The sequence below is a fragment of the Geotrypetes seraphini genome, chromosome 1 (genome assembly GCF_902459505.1).
Source record: "Geotrypetes seraphini chromosome 1, aGeoSer1.1, whole genome shotgun sequence".
In the NCBI taxonomy this organism is placed as follows: domain Eukaryota; kingdom Metazoa; phylum Chordata; class Amphibia; order Gymnophiona; family Dermophiidae; genus Geotrypetes; species Geotrypetes seraphini.
Window position 1 is genome coordinate 513838721 of NC_047084.1, and position 15838 is coordinate 513854558.

A 15838-nucleotide genomic window follows, 5' to 3' on the forward strand; every position below is an offset into this window, starting at 1 on the left:
ACGAAAGGAATGAATCCTAATTAACCTAGGACAATTATCATTAACTGAAAATAACTCCACTTTTCACATTCAAAAACAAGCATATATTATACTTGAATATAGATTCAACAAAAAGTAGGAAAATTATATATGGTGAATACCTCCACCACTTCGGAAAACTAAATTATTAGTTAGTCCACAATCTTTAGAGGCCACAGAAAGAAAACTAATCAATAGAAACGATTAAACATCTTCAAAAGAGACGGTATTGGAGGTGTTAAACTGGCAACCAGTTTGCGTTAATCTGTGGGAGGAGCTACAGATCTTATTATTACTCCACCCCCTTCTTTAGCCACAATGAAATCCAGCAACTTTTTTTTCCCTCAAACATATTACAGGAAATTTTAAAATAAAAGTGGTGCCCTAAGCAACTCTAGGCCGACAAACCAAGAAATCTTTCCTCCTTCTTTGTGAAACTTGAGATATATCAGGAAATAGACAAATTGCCAAATCAAGCAATTGCTCATTTATGTATATGAAATAAGTCCTAAGAAATAAATCTCTATCATATTCCAAAGCAAATGTGACGATAAGAGTTCTTCTTTACACAACAACTTCCAGAGAGTTTTCCAAAAACTCCCCATGCATAGCTCCAATATTGTCAGTTGAAGCAGAACTTCCTGGTTTATTCTTAATAGTGAGATATTGAGCTCTCAAAATTGGTGGTAAACTCTGTAATAGTATCAATAAAATCTCACATAAGTACCATTTCAACAGCTGACATGATTGGAGATCTAGGAAAGTTCAACATTCTCAAATTATTTTTCTTTTGATAATTTTCCATATATTCCCAACTTAAAAAAAAAATCTCTCTTTAATAAGTTGCTTAGGTTGTTCTTCATGTTTTTTTAATACTCTCACTATGCTCCTGTAAGGTTTCACTTTGGGTATTCACCAACGAGTTGATAGTACCACAATCACTTCTCAATACTGAAATAGCATTTTTTTGAGGTTGGAGTCCATAACTTCAATAGCCTTCCATTGAGCATTCATATTGATTATAGCAGGCTTCACCATTTCTCCAAACTGCAAGATCTCATTTCCATTTGTGATTCCTTTCTCAGCTTCCATACAGTGTGCTAATGTTAAGGCCTCCGCTGGATAATTCTCCATAGAGATTCCCCCTGCAGTTCCTCCAGGTCTAGGCAATGCTAATTCCTCTTGGGAAAACAAACCCATTTCTGTTCCTGCTGGGCTCACACTTCCGGATTGGAGAGGGGCCTGTCTAAAGATCCAGGCTCAACGAAGCCCGATCCCCGCTAAGGTCAGCTGTTTGATCCAGCGTCTCTCTTGAAGCCGGTTGCATCTCCTTCGCAGTCCACAAAACTGCCCCCGGAATGGTAGTCTGAACAAGACTCTTCGAGACCGCAGACTTCGGAGGACCAGTACATGGAATCCCTTTTCGCTTCCCCATAGAAGAGACCACAAATGGAGGTAATAGCGTCACGTTAGCACCAGCCAGGGAGAGAGTGTTGTTTATGCGTCTGTCCCTGAAGCCATCTAGGCCCCTCGGTTGCTGCTTTTCCATACAAATAAAGTGCCCAGTTCATTAAATACAGTGACTATTAAATAATCAAAATTAATTCAGTCCAGAGACAAAAGAATAATCCAAAGAATGGAGACACAGTGGTTCCCCATGAAGTTCAAGACATAGAAGTCTTCAAGCAAGGTGTTGGCATCTGTCTTCTGGGACAAAGATGAAATTTTGCTTGTAGATTACCTGGAAAAGGGTGCAACCATCATGGCAAAGTACTTCACAGACTACTTTAGCCAATAAAACAGCGTAGAGGAGACAGTTGGCTAGTTCCCCTCCCCCCAATCAAGAACACGATAGGATTAGCACAATAGGGATATAAACAGACAAAGCACAGAAGCCAAGAAAACTAGACTCTGAGGAAGATATTTCAAAGATAAACATAAAACACGATACAGATACGTGTAAATAGATTATAGTTGAAATGGCCAACCTCCTTAGGAGGTATGTAAGTTTTGTGTACTTAACTGCAATAGTAAACCTAGTATTATATGTGAATATACATAGGACGATTGATTTGGTATAAACGTATGCATATAAATAAGATGATTGTTTTGCTGGTAACGTAAGTAGGATGATTGATTGTCATAATTATGCCAGTATTAATAAATCTGTATTGTAACAGCCCCTGTAACTGTATAGAGCCCATGTATTGTAACACCTTGCAGAAGCTCTATGTAACTCTGTATTGTAACACCTTTACAGAAGCTCATGTATTGTAACACCTTTATAGAAGCTCATGCAAACCGCTCTGAATTGACTCCCCAGTCATTAGTAGCGGTATAGAAGCTCACAATAAATAATAAAACATGTTCTGTTTCTCAAAAACTAGAGCTGATAGGAGAAAACTGGTGCCATTTTTGGAATCAGTAGGTCAAATATACCCATAAACAGGTCTAACATTTGAGGCATCAAAATGAGTGAGTGTTGGCCAGTGTTGTTCAAATTGTGCACTTTTGTATTTTGAGTTTTCAGTGGGACAGCCCCACATTATATGTTTTCACTTTTCTTTACGTTTGGATTCAAGAATCTGTGTCAACATAATTTGCTGTATTTCTTCAATTTCCATCACTTATGTAGGTTAGATTGAAAGATACTTTCTTTAACATTGTTGTATCAAGCAGCTTTGATATAGAATTCCCTTCCATCAAGTTATATGAGTTTTAGGGGTAAAGTAAACCTTTCTTTTTATCTAAAATATGTGGTTAAATATCTAGTGGAAATAATATATAAATGTTGTCATTCCTAGTTCTGTACTAGTTTTCTATCTTTTATTAACTGTATTGATCCAGTTTTGGGGAGATTTTAGATTGTATTGTATTGTGTGCCTGTTCATTTTTAGTGATACGCTCCTTTGTGTTTGCTCCAGGTGGGTTGGATGAGACTCTACATACCATTATCACTTGTGCTTGTGAACAAAATATCCCATTTGTATTTGCTCTCAATCGCAAAGCTCTGGGGCGCTGCTTGAATAAAGCAGTGCCTGTCAGCGTGGTGGGAATTTTCAGCTATGATGGTGCCCAGGTGAGCAAAGCAGAATTGTTGTTTTATCATTTCTTTTGACTGATTGCATTTATAAATAGGAAAAAGAACACAGAGTGAGGTGAAAAAGGAACCAAACAAAAATGTCCAAACAATGATCATTTTTAATTTGAAGAGTCTCATTTCAGTGAGGTTTACAAACGTGGAATCTCCTCACAAATTTAAAGACTTATGCTTCATGAAAAAGAACACATGTGGAAGCTTTATATGCATAAAGTCTCTTCACAAAAATGAAGACACACTAAGTAGAGATGTACAAGTATGAAGACTCGACAAGGCTGTGTTTTAGCAAAAACAGTGCCTGTATCAGGAGTCCAACCTCATAACATAATGTAATGTAATTTATTTCTTATATACCGCTACATCCGTTAGGTTCTAAGCGGTTTGTAGAAAATATACATTAAGATTATAAATGAGAAGTAAGAAGGTACTTAAAAAATTCCCTTACTGTCCCGAAGGCTCACAATCTAACTAAAGTACCTGGAAATTAATAAAGAAGAGAAAATAAAGATGGTTGAGAAAAGAAAAATTCTATGTGAACTTATAGGATGGAAATTAAACTGACAGTGAAGAACTGTATGAAACATATGAATGCAGTTAGAGAGGGTAGGTTACAATCTATTTATGGTATTTGTTTAATTGGAAGGTGTTAAGGTGGGTAATTTGGGGGAAGGTTATCTGAAGGTAGGTGAATCTTCTGGAGGTAAAAGAGGATAACATGATACAAGTACATCCCACATCAGCCACTTAAATATATGCAGTTTGCTTTCTCAGCAGCTCCCCAAGGCATGACTATCCTTTTTCAAATCTGAACTGAAAGTGAGTTACATTCCAGTGCACAAGTTATTTCCTGCCCAAATAGGCTTCCAGTCTAAGATGTTCTTGAGTGACCACAGGGCTTCCACACTGCCTTTGTTCTCATCTCTTTTTCTCACATCTCTTATTCATGAGTTCCCCAAAATTACTAGATTGCTTCCTAACAGTAGCTGTCCTGCCTCATGGCATAACTAGCTGAACTTGTCGGCAACTCCACTCAACTCTTTCCCTCCCAGCTTTTGCCAACTGCTTCAGCGCAGGCCTTCGAATATAATTCATGAACTGGAATGTAACTCACCTTTAGCTCAAATTTGAAAAAGGATAGTCATGCATTAGGGAGTCACTGAGAGGGCATACTGCATATGTTTAAGTGGCTGATGTTGGACTTGCTTGTAACTTGTCAGGTATGTTATGAAGTTGGGCTCCTGACACAGGTAATGTTTTTGCCAAAACACGGCTGTGTCAAATCTTCATATCTGTACATCTCTACATAGTATGAGTCTTCATACTTGTGAAGAGACTCCACATTTGTAAATTTTGTTAAATTGAGAATCTTATTTTTCCTTGCCAGAAACTTTTATTTATGCTGTCTTTTGTGCAGTCAGACTTCATGAGGCCATTTTAAGTTTAATTTCAGTTAATATTATCAAGGAGTATCTAGACAGATTCAAAGTGCATTCAAAGTACTTGATACATAAAGAACAGGCATCTGGGAGAACTTAAAGGTTAAGGTCAGTAACACCATGTACCTAGTTCTTCTGCTGCAGTTTCCCATGATTACGAAGGACCGATCAGTAGGTAATTCTAGAAGAGTGGAGTAGCTCTACTTCAACTGTTGCGCCTCAAGTGATTAAAAAAATTGTCAATATGAAAGGAGATAAAATGAAGCACCGTTACAGCAAACTGAAGCATTCAGTATGCTATAGAAAGAAAACATTTATAGTGAGAAGCTATTTTGAGCGCTTTCTCATATGCTTTCACCATTTGAGAAAGTTTATGCCAAGGTAGCTGTAAGTTGCAAAGACATTAGAAATCCAATGGCCAATAATATGGCAATCTTAAAAGTTATTTGGCCACTAGACTGAAGCATTAGATCAGTGTCTCTCAAAGTTTTTTAGATCCAGCACACTAAGGGCTCCTTTTACAAAGGTGCGCTAGTGTTTTAACATGCGTAATACCGTACGCTAAACCGCCGGCCGCGCTAGCCGCTACCACCTCCTCTTGAGCAGGCGGTAGTTTTTAGGCCAGCGCGGGGGTTAGCACGTGATGAAAAGTCATGCGCGTTAACCCCGCTAGCGCGGCTTAATAAAAGGAGCCCTAAATGGAGCAATTTTTTTTGGGGGGGAGGGGGCGGCACACTAAACAGAGCAAATGTTTTTCATGGCACATTATAATTGAAACTATAAAATTGCAAAACCAACAAAAAATTAAGTATGAGAGTTATTTATTTAAAGATATCTAAACTATACATGGGTAATTTTAATAATGGTGAAACTAAAGTAGAATAAATTTGTTAATCAATGTGATGGATGTACTTGTATTTTGAGTGCAAATTAACTCAAAACATAGCTCAATAGTTGACAAGCAAATATGCATTTCATCATCCACCATCTGCAGTCGTTCTCTCTCTTTTTTTAAATTTCTGTTAGAGCTGAAAATCCAAGTTCACAAAGATAAGATCCAAACGGTAACAAAGCCTTGATTGCATTGTTGCTCAAGTTAGGATAACTATTGCATAAAAATAACACTAAAATAATTTGCCATTAGTTTTCAAGGACCACTCACGTCAAAGAATGATGCTTCTCTGGGTGGTTGTATCTTTATGCTCACAGACACACATAACATTGACAAATTTATGCATATGCGACATACATGTAATCTATTCTAGTGTATACTTATGAAGGGAATTTTTAAATTCTGGAATCTCTCGTGGCACACTAGGAATTTCTTCAGGACACACCACTGTGCCGAGAGACACTGCATTAGATGATATATTACCAAATTTGGAAAATTTTCTGCTGCTGTTATAATAAGGATTCCTAAGCCTTAAACTTGAGGTAATATAATGAATGCAGTCTATCTCCATGAAGGTATGTCCCTGCTTACTTATCTTTTTATCTAATACCCTTTGCCGAGTCTCTCATTAGTTTTAGTATCTGATCTGGTAGCATCTCTAGAGATAACAGCTGATCTGGATTTTTCTGAATTTGTGCAGCAGTTGCTATGCAGCTGCTATCTGTGAGCTGCCTCCAGCTTTTTTTTTTTAGTTCAAGCTTACATCATGGAGAGCTTTCCTTCCTGCTCTTGCTATTTTCCTTTTTTAAACTTTATTTTTCTATACTTTTCCCCTAATCCCACTATCCTGGAATTCTTCGAGACCTGACACTACCAGATCTGCCCACATACTCAAACTATCTTTCCCCTCGTTAAAAGGTGTCATGTATGCAAGTAAATTAGGGAGATCCCTTTTCTTCAAATTCACTGAGCTTTGGAATAACCTTCCTGCCCCGCTGCAGAATCTAGGCTCATTCCGATTATTCTGAAAGCATCTGAAAACCTGGCTTTTCTCCAAAATGTAAAGCTATCTATTTAAAATGTAAAGCTAGCTATCCTCTTCATAACCTCTAATTTCTTATTATGTCCTTCCCTCATTTATTGAATTACCTGTAAACCGTGTCGAGCTCTATCTTTAAGGTTTAGTTTAGTTTAGTTTACTTTTCTGTAGATACAAAATAGCATAGAACCAAAATAAAACTGCAGAAAAATGTACAAGGTGCAGGAATTTATTCAATAAAAGTCATAAAAACATATATAACATAAATGAACCAATTGTATCCAAAAACTTATCCTTGTTCTCGTGTGTACTGGACCCTACATGGCCAGTGTTTCGATAAACACTTCTTCCTCAGGGGTCTCTGATGGATGGTATATAGAGTCAAAAGACCGGATTGGATGAAAATAACCAAAATCTCAAATGGAACAGTCGTGAAAAACTCCTGTCGAAAGTGCTGCACAGAGAAACACTAAGGGCTCCTTTTATCAAGCCGCGACTTTTCATCACACGTTAACCCCCGTGTGGCCTAAAAAGTACCGCCTGCTCAAAAGGAGGCGGTAGGGCTAGCGTGGCCGGTGGTTTAGTGCGCGGTATTAGGCGCGTTAAACCGCTAGCGCGCCTTTGTAAAAGGAGCCCTAAGTGCTGGATACAAAATAGCATAATATAATTTAATGTACTTCATCAAGGCTATACCAATAGTACTACCCAATCGCTTTTGCTATTCTTCAACAATAATTACTGAGATCTTATATTTTCCTCCCCTGAATCACCTCACACATCAAAAATAATGAAAACAAAATTTTATTTCAGCTTGATAGAGATCTATTCTAAATAACAAATTCCTCCCTGTTCTCCCCTCACCCTTTAGCGCAGGGGTGTCCAATGTCAGTCCTCGAGGGCCGCAATCCAGTCGGGTTTTCAGGATTTCCCCAATGAATATGCATGAGATCTATTAGCATACAATGAAAGCAGTGCATGCAAATAGACCTCATGTATATTCATTGGGGAAATCCTGAAAATCCGACTGGACTGCGGCCCTCGAGAACCGACATTGGACACCCCTGCTTTAGCAGATTCAAAAAATATAGATGTGGATGGAAAATGCTCATCACTAACACCTACAAGATCCTTTACAAGTATGAGGCCTGAATGGCATCCCCAGCTGTTCTTACTACGTACAGATGTCTAAGGGCTGAGTACTACAGGACCTTTAAGGTGTAGGCTCAGTGGCTTATTATCAGTGACTTCAAGAAAATTGGGGTGTCTAGGCCATGCCCAAGAATTAATCATTCTCCAAAGAGTGCTGGATTGTACAAAGAACTATACAAGAAAAGGAGGTTGAATCCTGCAGTACTGCATACCTTGTCACTGGATCTTTGGTGCTGAATAGGAAGAACAGAGACAGGACAGCTGATGGTATAGACAGCATCTTCTACCTAGTTTTCATATTAAGATATGAACAGCCCTGCCATTGGATCCACTATCTCTTCCTGCTTGTCATCCTTGCGCTTGGTGCAGTCTGCCACAGTCTTTCTAATCAGTACAGAAGTATTTTGGTGCCAAAGATTAAGGAGCAGCCTCCCTTATTACTGAAGACGGATTATGCTGAGCTTGGCTTCTCCAGGCATAGGAGCAGTGGCAGTATACAGGCTCCCACAAAACAGAATGTGGCAGAACCTGGTATTGTGAGCCTCAATTGCCAGAAAATAAGATCGAAAGTAGAGATTTCATCTTAGCACATGCTTTCATATAATGTAGTTGTCACCACATCAGTGGTGATAGCCCCAAAGAAAGCCAAGTATTCAAAGGTACATATGAACACATCATTTGGCGAAGATCCTAAGATTCTTTATCTTGCAGGAAAAGGTTTCAAGCTTCATGTTAAGTCTAAGAATTGAAATACAGTGGAACCTTGGTTTACGTGCATAATTTGTTCCAGAAGCATGTCAAATTACTCGTATATCAAAGTGAGTTTCCCCATAGAAAGTAAGGGAAACTCGCTTGATTTGTCCCCGCCCCTGCGAGGCCAGCGGCACTGCTCTACTCCCCCCCCCCCCCGAGAACCGGCATTGCTCCCCCTGCTCACGAAGGTGTGTCTCCCCCCCCCCCACACCCATCCACCCACACGAACACATCGCTTACCCCCCCATCTTGCACCCAGCACTGGCACCAATGCACAGAACATGCCGGTGCCCGAAGATCTGCCTCGGAAACTCGAAGGCCTTGAGCATGGGCAGATGCTCAAGGCCCAGCAAATAGAAGAGGACAGATCTTCCGGCATTGGCATATCCTGTGCGTTGGTGCTGGGTGCCAGATGGGGGGTAAGCAATGTGTTCGGGTGGGTGGATGGGTGCGGAGGGGATGTCGGATTGTGGCGGGGGAGCAACACGAGCGGGGAGGATGCCAGTTCGCAGGGGGGGGAGGTGCTCGTACATCGAGGCAAGTTCGGTTTCCGAGGCGCCGATTTTGTGGATGTTTTGCTCGTCTTGCAAAACACTCGCAAACCGGTGCACTCGTAAACCGAGGCACCACTGTATATCACTCTGTGTATAGGGTGATTATATGCACTGTTGTCTGAAGATAATTTGTATAGACTGTTCTATAGTTGGAGAGGTACAGATTTGTGGAGCAGCTATTCAGCAGTGGAAATACTTCATCATAGACCAGTGGTTCTCAAACCTGACCTGGATAAACCTAATAAATATGTAATCCCTTTGTTTGCCTGGACACTGGCAAGAGGCACACAAAATATTTTCTTGGTTTAGGGAGCAGCAAGCTCATACCAGATTTCCATTCTTACTCTGAAATAAATCAGACCACACCAAGGATGAACTGTTAACTTCACTTCTTCTTCCCAAACAGGAAGAGGTACACTCTTGAATGGTGAACAGTTTCTCTAAACATACAGTTCAACTATGCACAGCTTTTCAATTCCTTTACTCTCCAACATGTAGGTCCTAGGTTCAAACTCTGAGTGTACTGGTCAGTTGGTTGGGACTGGCCCTAAGGCTCATTCTTCCAAGAATCAGATATTACACTGGTCAGTTGAGCTCTGACGAAAAGACAAATTTACCACCAAGAACTAGGTCTTAAATCTCCTCTAGCGTGAGGTCATTTTCTAAGACCAACTTCCAGGAAATCCAAGGGCTTGGCTTCTTACTTTCCTTTAGGCTTCTGGAAACTGCTGGAACCCCAAAGGCTGGAGTCCCTGACGGTTTCAGCCACAAAATTTAAAAAACACAAAGCACACTGTACGCAGAGAAAATGTTAATTATCCTTTATATTTGGGAGTTTTTCAAAGAGGTAAAGGCAGATGACTTTAAAATATGCAATGTCACCTCAGTAACAACTATAGACAAATAGAGTGCAAAATATAGACAGCAGATATAAATTCTCAAAACTGACACATTTCGATCACTAAATTGAAAATAAAATCTGTATCTGAATGTGAAATAAAGTTTATAAAATAATTATACCATTCCACTTCCTAATTAAGGCCATTTAGTTTGAACAGTCAAATTTTCATAGATCCAAAATTACTGCTTTCAGGTAAGCTTGCCCACATGTCCCACCCTATCCAATGGCTAAATTATTGGCACTTGTAAATTATTGGAGCAGAGGCCAATAGGACACTGATCATCAGTGGGATGATTTGGACAAATTGATCTCTGTATTGAGATATTTTGTTTTGGCTCTACAAAGTGCCCATATTTTGAAGAAGCATTGGCATGTCTTTTTTAATGCAGTTTTTGTTGGGGTTTTTTTTTTCATTTTGGCCCTGTGTATCTCTTTCCAGGCAGGGGGAGCAATATTTTTTCTGATAGTCCATCTTACATTTTCTTCAGCTTCTTGCTGCCTTCCCGTATAGGCAACATTTCTGGCATAATCTAGAAATCACTGAAAAGTCAAAAAATTTCACCATTCACAGCCAGAGATCTTCTAGTTCTTTTAAAGTAATTTTTGGCCTCTTTAGTGTTCTTCCTCAGCAAGTTCTTTAGTCAAGCTGTACCTCCAAATCCATTAGATATGGATTGGGGAAATGTTTTCATGGTGTCAAACTGCTTTCATTTTTAGTGGTGGACCTAACAGTGCCCTAAGGAGATTTTCAGGAACACTGAAATTTTGTTATAGCCTTCCCTCAATATGTCCCTTTGAATAACTTTATCCCAGTTTTTGATGTCTCCATGTTTAGACCTTTGCTTCAAATCCAACTCATATACTTGAAACAGCTGGATGAGACCAGGGAAACAAACTCCTGCATTTTGAACTGTATTTTTCAAAAAGCAGAATGTCCAACACACATAAGAATGTGGAGACTTTACCAAGGCACTGAACATAATGGGCAGAATGATTGTTCTGTCTGCACTTCTAATCTGGGTATTAACATGTGGCATTTAATTATTGTGTTTAGATTACTGGTCTTGATCATACAAACTCTAAACTGGGGGAAAATTATAGTCGCTGAATAGTCTTTGCTATTGTTTCCCTAAGTTTTTGCATTTATATTATACAGTAGTTGTCAGACAGTTATCCATGCTAAAATTGGATTGTGATAACTGTCGCTCGCTAGTACACTGTTTTCAGACTATAACTATTGGGGTTAACTGATTTTGTTTGTGATCTTGTGGTATATTTTTTAGGATTATTTTCACAAGATGGTTGAACTTACAATGAAAGGTAGGCAGGCCTACAAGGACATGATCGCAGCTTTAGAGAATGAGCAGGCTGAAGATGAAAACAAAAAGGACCTATTGAATAATCTTGAAGGAAACCATAACATTTCAGAAAGTGACCAGACACCACTAGAAGATGAGCCAAACTATAGTAAGTAATATACCGATCTTTCTAGTAGCTTGAATTTACAGTACTGAAGCATGATTACTTAATTTTGCTCAATATATCACTTATGCATGCAGCTGTTCAGGTTATACAGCAATTTCAGATGCAACCCATGTTTTTTATTGGAGTATAAACACCCCCCCAAAAAACTAGTGGTTACCAAATTGTTAAATCTATCACACATCAACCACCAACATTACCATTTGAGGCCTGTAACCCTTATAGAAGAAATACCTTCAGTCTCATCTCTTTTCACCAAGTGTTAATCTTCTTCATAGCTATGCTATGTTAAGTGTTGATAATTCTTGGTGTTTCAGAAGAGTCCTATCTGAAGATGATCTCTGTGCCTTTTGCATATGCCTTTAATAAAAGTTCTTACCAGAAGTGACCTTCAAACCAAGTTAGCATCATGATAAACAATTGGTCTGTGCTCTGTTGTTATAGTTATGGGAGACTACAAGTATGTCTTTGATGTCTTCTAGATACCCTTCTCCCCTTCCCCAATTGGAGTATGCCAGACAATTGGTCTGCAGATAAGTTTGAGAGACTTATGGCAGGCATAGTAGCTGAATGCTATTCAGAATTCCCTTTTAGCCTAGAATATTAAAGAACAATTTGTCATCTTTTCTTTTTTTTTTGTCCTTAGTAAAATACAGCCTCCAAAACTAAACACAATGGAAACATAGAAACATGAAGGCAGATAAAGGCCAAATGGTTCATCCAATCTGCCCATCCACAACATCTACTATCTCCTCCTCTCCCAAAGAGATCCCTCATGTCTGTCCCACACTATCTTGAATTCAGATACAGTCTTCATCTCCACCACCTCCATCGAGAAACTATGCCATCCTTTCTATAAAGAAGTATTTTCTTACATTACTCCTGAGCCTTATCACCTCTTAACTTCATCCTGTGCTCTCTCTACTTTTTGGAGTTTTCCTTCATTTGAAAAAGACTCACCTCCTATACATTAACGCCACAAAGATATTTAAACGTCTTTCCTTCAGATTATACATATTAAAGGTCTCTACGTCTGTCCCTATATGGTTTATGGCAAAGACCACTAACTAGTTTTGTAGCAGCCCTCTGGATGGGGGTCTCCAAAATTGCACACAATATTCCAAATGGGGCTTCACCAGAGACTTATACAAGGGCATTATCATCTCCCTTTTCCTACTGGCAATTTCTCTCCTTATGCACCCAAGCATCTTCCTGGCTTTGACCATTATCTTTTCTACCTGTTTTGCCACCCTAAGATCATCAGACACAATCGCTCCCAAGTGCTCTTCTTCTGAGAACAGAAGTACTTTGCCTCCTATACTATACCGTTCTCCTGGATTTTTGCAACCCAAGTGCATGACCCTGCATTTTTTAGCACTAACTCTTAGTTGCCAATTACCAGACCATTCTGGAGTGTCTGCCTTATTACAGAGCTTGGTATCATCTGCCAAAAGACAAACTTTTCCAGACAGTCCTTCTGAAATATCACTCACAAGATGTGAAATAGAGCTAGCCCAAGGATAGATCCCTGGGGTACTCCACTAACAACATCCTTATCCTCTGAGCAAACTCCATTTACCACTGCCCTTTGTCTCCTTCCACTTAACCAGCTTTTAATCCAGTGTGTCATTTTAAGGCCCATACTGCATACATTCAGTTTATTTATCAATTACCTATGCAGCTCAGTGTCAAAAGCTTTGCTGACTCCTCAGGACAAGCTAGTATTCAGACTGTTACTCCCAAATCACTATATTCTTAATAGATGTTCAACCGACTCTCTCCCTGTGTACACACTGACTCTCTCCCTATGCATGCTTCAGGCTTCAAGTGTCTGCTAATCCAGAACAACTTCCTGTTGCTGTATAGGCGGGATAATGGAGAATGAAAGGTTCTGGGGCTGGTCAATGGCAGAAGGCTCAATTTGTTGTCGCTGCCAACTGCCTGAAGATTTAAAATTATGGCGACCAGGAAGGAGGTAGGTGGAGGGAGTCAGGAGAGCCATAACTGACTCTTCTGACCTCTAACTACCAGATTTGGGAAGGCCATGCCCCCCCTCCCATTGTGATGCCTATGCACACAAGGCCTCGCAGTTGTTGAGGCTAGCCCTGATTGTAACTAGGTGGGCTACTCTAATTGCTGAAAATCAGATATGCAAATGTAGCACTGAATGATATTACACTGAGTTTTAACACATTTTAATGACCATTGTCTGCTTTTATTTTAGTTAAAATCTGGAAGAGAATGCTTGATGAGGAGTACGAACCATATTCTTTGACCGGTGAAGAAAATGCAGATCTTTAAAGAAATCATTGGACATTTTGTCTGATCACTCATATATTACTGATTTCTAAATTTATGTAAATTTGTAAAATAAGATAAATATTGTTATAGAACACCATATATATCTATTCAAGTGTAACTAATTCTGTCCACCCCTCTAATAAATCTGATTATTTTTGCCATGTTTGAATACAAATGTTTTTTTAGATATAGATATGTGTGTATTTTCATTTTTTTTAAGTACCTGAAGGAAAGGTTGGTGAAATGTAAATTAACTTGAAAAAAAGTCAACATTTTTGTGAATAAGCGAATTCACGAAAGAGCATTAAGTATGTTAGCATGCGCACGCTAACTGCTAAAGACACCATTAGGAATATAGGGCTAGATTCACAAAGCAAACCGATCGTGTACCAATTGGTTTGCGACTCCTTTGCAACCAGATTTCCCTCCTGCACTATTCACTAACCTCTCCAGCGATCCACTTCAAATCTGTGCATGCAATGTGCGGTGGTGGCAAAAAGGGCAAACAGAATGCTAGGAATGATAAAGAAGGGGATCACGAACAGATTAGAGAAGGTTATCATGCCGCTGTACCGGGCCTTGGTGCGCTCTCACGAGTACTGCGTCCAGCACTGGTCGCCGTACATGAAGAAGGACACGGTACTACTCAAAAGGGTCCAGAGAAGAACAACTAAGATGGTTAAGGGGATAGATTCCGTACGAACGTAAGGAAGTTCTTTTTCTCTCAGAGTGGTAGAAAACTGGAACGCTCTTCCGGAGTCTGTCGTAGGGGAAAACACCCTCCAGGGAATCAAGACAAAGTTAACAAGTTCCTGCTGCAACAGAATGTACGCAGGTAGGACTAGTCTCAGTTAGGGCACTGGTCTTTGACCAAGGGCCTCCGTGTGAGCGGACTGCTGGGCACGATGGGACCACTGGTCTAACTCAACAGCAGCAATTCTTATGTTGTTATGAGAGGAAGCGCATGCAAAGCAGGCAGGGATGCGATTCACCAAACAAATTTGGGACACCGATTGGGCTGGCCGATCAAGAATAGAAGCGACTGCTCAGGACCAGTCGCACACGTCTCTGCTAACTCTCCTGCTTCATTGCCCTGCTCTCTGCCCTGATGCTGTGTAGGAAGAAAGGTGTGCAGCACCGGGGGAATAAACACATTCCTCCTCGTGGCTCCTGTCCCTGCTCTGCTCTCTGCCCTAAGATCTTCAACCTCCTTGTGGCTCCTGTTCCTGCTCTGCTCTCTGCCCTGAGCTCTTCAACCTCCTCACGGCTCCTGTCCCTGCTCTGCTCTCTGCCCTGAGCTCTGCCCAACCCAGCCCATGTGCCTAAGGCTACTGGGCCGATTTCGGCTGGCCCAGGTGCCTCAGGCTCCACCTGTGGGCAGGGTTTGAGGTGGCTGGGCCAATCAGGCCCTTAGGACCCATCCGGCCAACATTTTTACAGATACAGAGGGATGTCACGAGGTCGGTGGGTGGGGGGGATCGTGGGAGGGGGGTGCACCAAGGGCAAGAGGGCCTGGGATCCCTCCTGCCCATATCTTAGTGGGGGGTTGCCTGGGCAGGAGAGGTTGGGCTCCCTCCTGCTCAGTTTGGCATTTCAGGAAGCTTTTCATGAAAAAGAATTTCGCTCATTGTTGATCAGAGCTGTTTCCTATAAACATTTCAGAAAACAGTTGAAAACACCTATTTTCTAAATATTTGACTACTTAATTTATTCTATTCCATAGATTGTCTACTCTTTTTAATATTTTGTAAACCGCATAGAACTTCTGGTAACGCGGTTAATAAGTACATGCAGATTTCCCTCTGATACTAGGCAGTTAGTGGGGTGGGCCAGAAGCATATGTATATTTCCACAGAAACCACCTTATTAGGAAAAGAGATCCAGAGAAATAGAAAGGAGAAGGGATGGGGATTTTCTGCTTTACCACTAACTTGTGATGAGCACAAGATAAGAGGGAGAGTGTCTCCTTCTATGTCAGAGGTCACCCAGTAGCAGCAACTTTGCCTTATGAGGTCAGGAAGCCCTTTTCTGGTGATCAAAAAATAGACTGGGTCCATTTCTGATGATATTCTAGAGGCAGTTTTGGCATTCAGCTTGAGGTGGATAAAGCATAATTTGGGGCAGGTTGATGGGGTATGGTCAGAGCTACATCTCCATTCTATTGAGAGATGCGACTTGTGGGTATAAATTCAGACTGGCTGGCATATTGGAAT

The 15838-nt window shown here is 40.4% G+C and overlaps 1 protein-coding gene across 4 annotated transcripts in view; it reads left to right on the forward strand.

The window, feature by feature from the left end:
- The window catches only part of SECISBP2 (SECIS binding protein 2), a 112804-nt gene extending 99010 nt beyond the window's left edge, over nucleotides 1-13794 (forward strand). For 3 of the 4 annotated variants that reach the window (XM_033928797.1, XM_033928790.1, XM_033928782.1), the window contains exons 12-14: nucleotides 2943-3097; nucleotides 11126-11309; nucleotides 13549-13757. In XM_033928797.1, coding sequence (XP_033784688.1) covers nucleotides 2943-3097; nucleotides 11126-11309; nucleotides 13549-13625 — 416 coding nt within the window. In that variant the 3' untranslated portion in view covers nucleotides 13626-13757. Of the gene's footprint in view, nucleotides 1-2942; nucleotides 3098-11125; nucleotides 11310-13548 lie in introns of all 4 variants that reach the window. The other variant, XM_033928774.1, reaches the window with a different exon arrangement.
- The last annotated feature ends 2044 nt before the right edge of the window (nucleotides 13795-15838 follow it).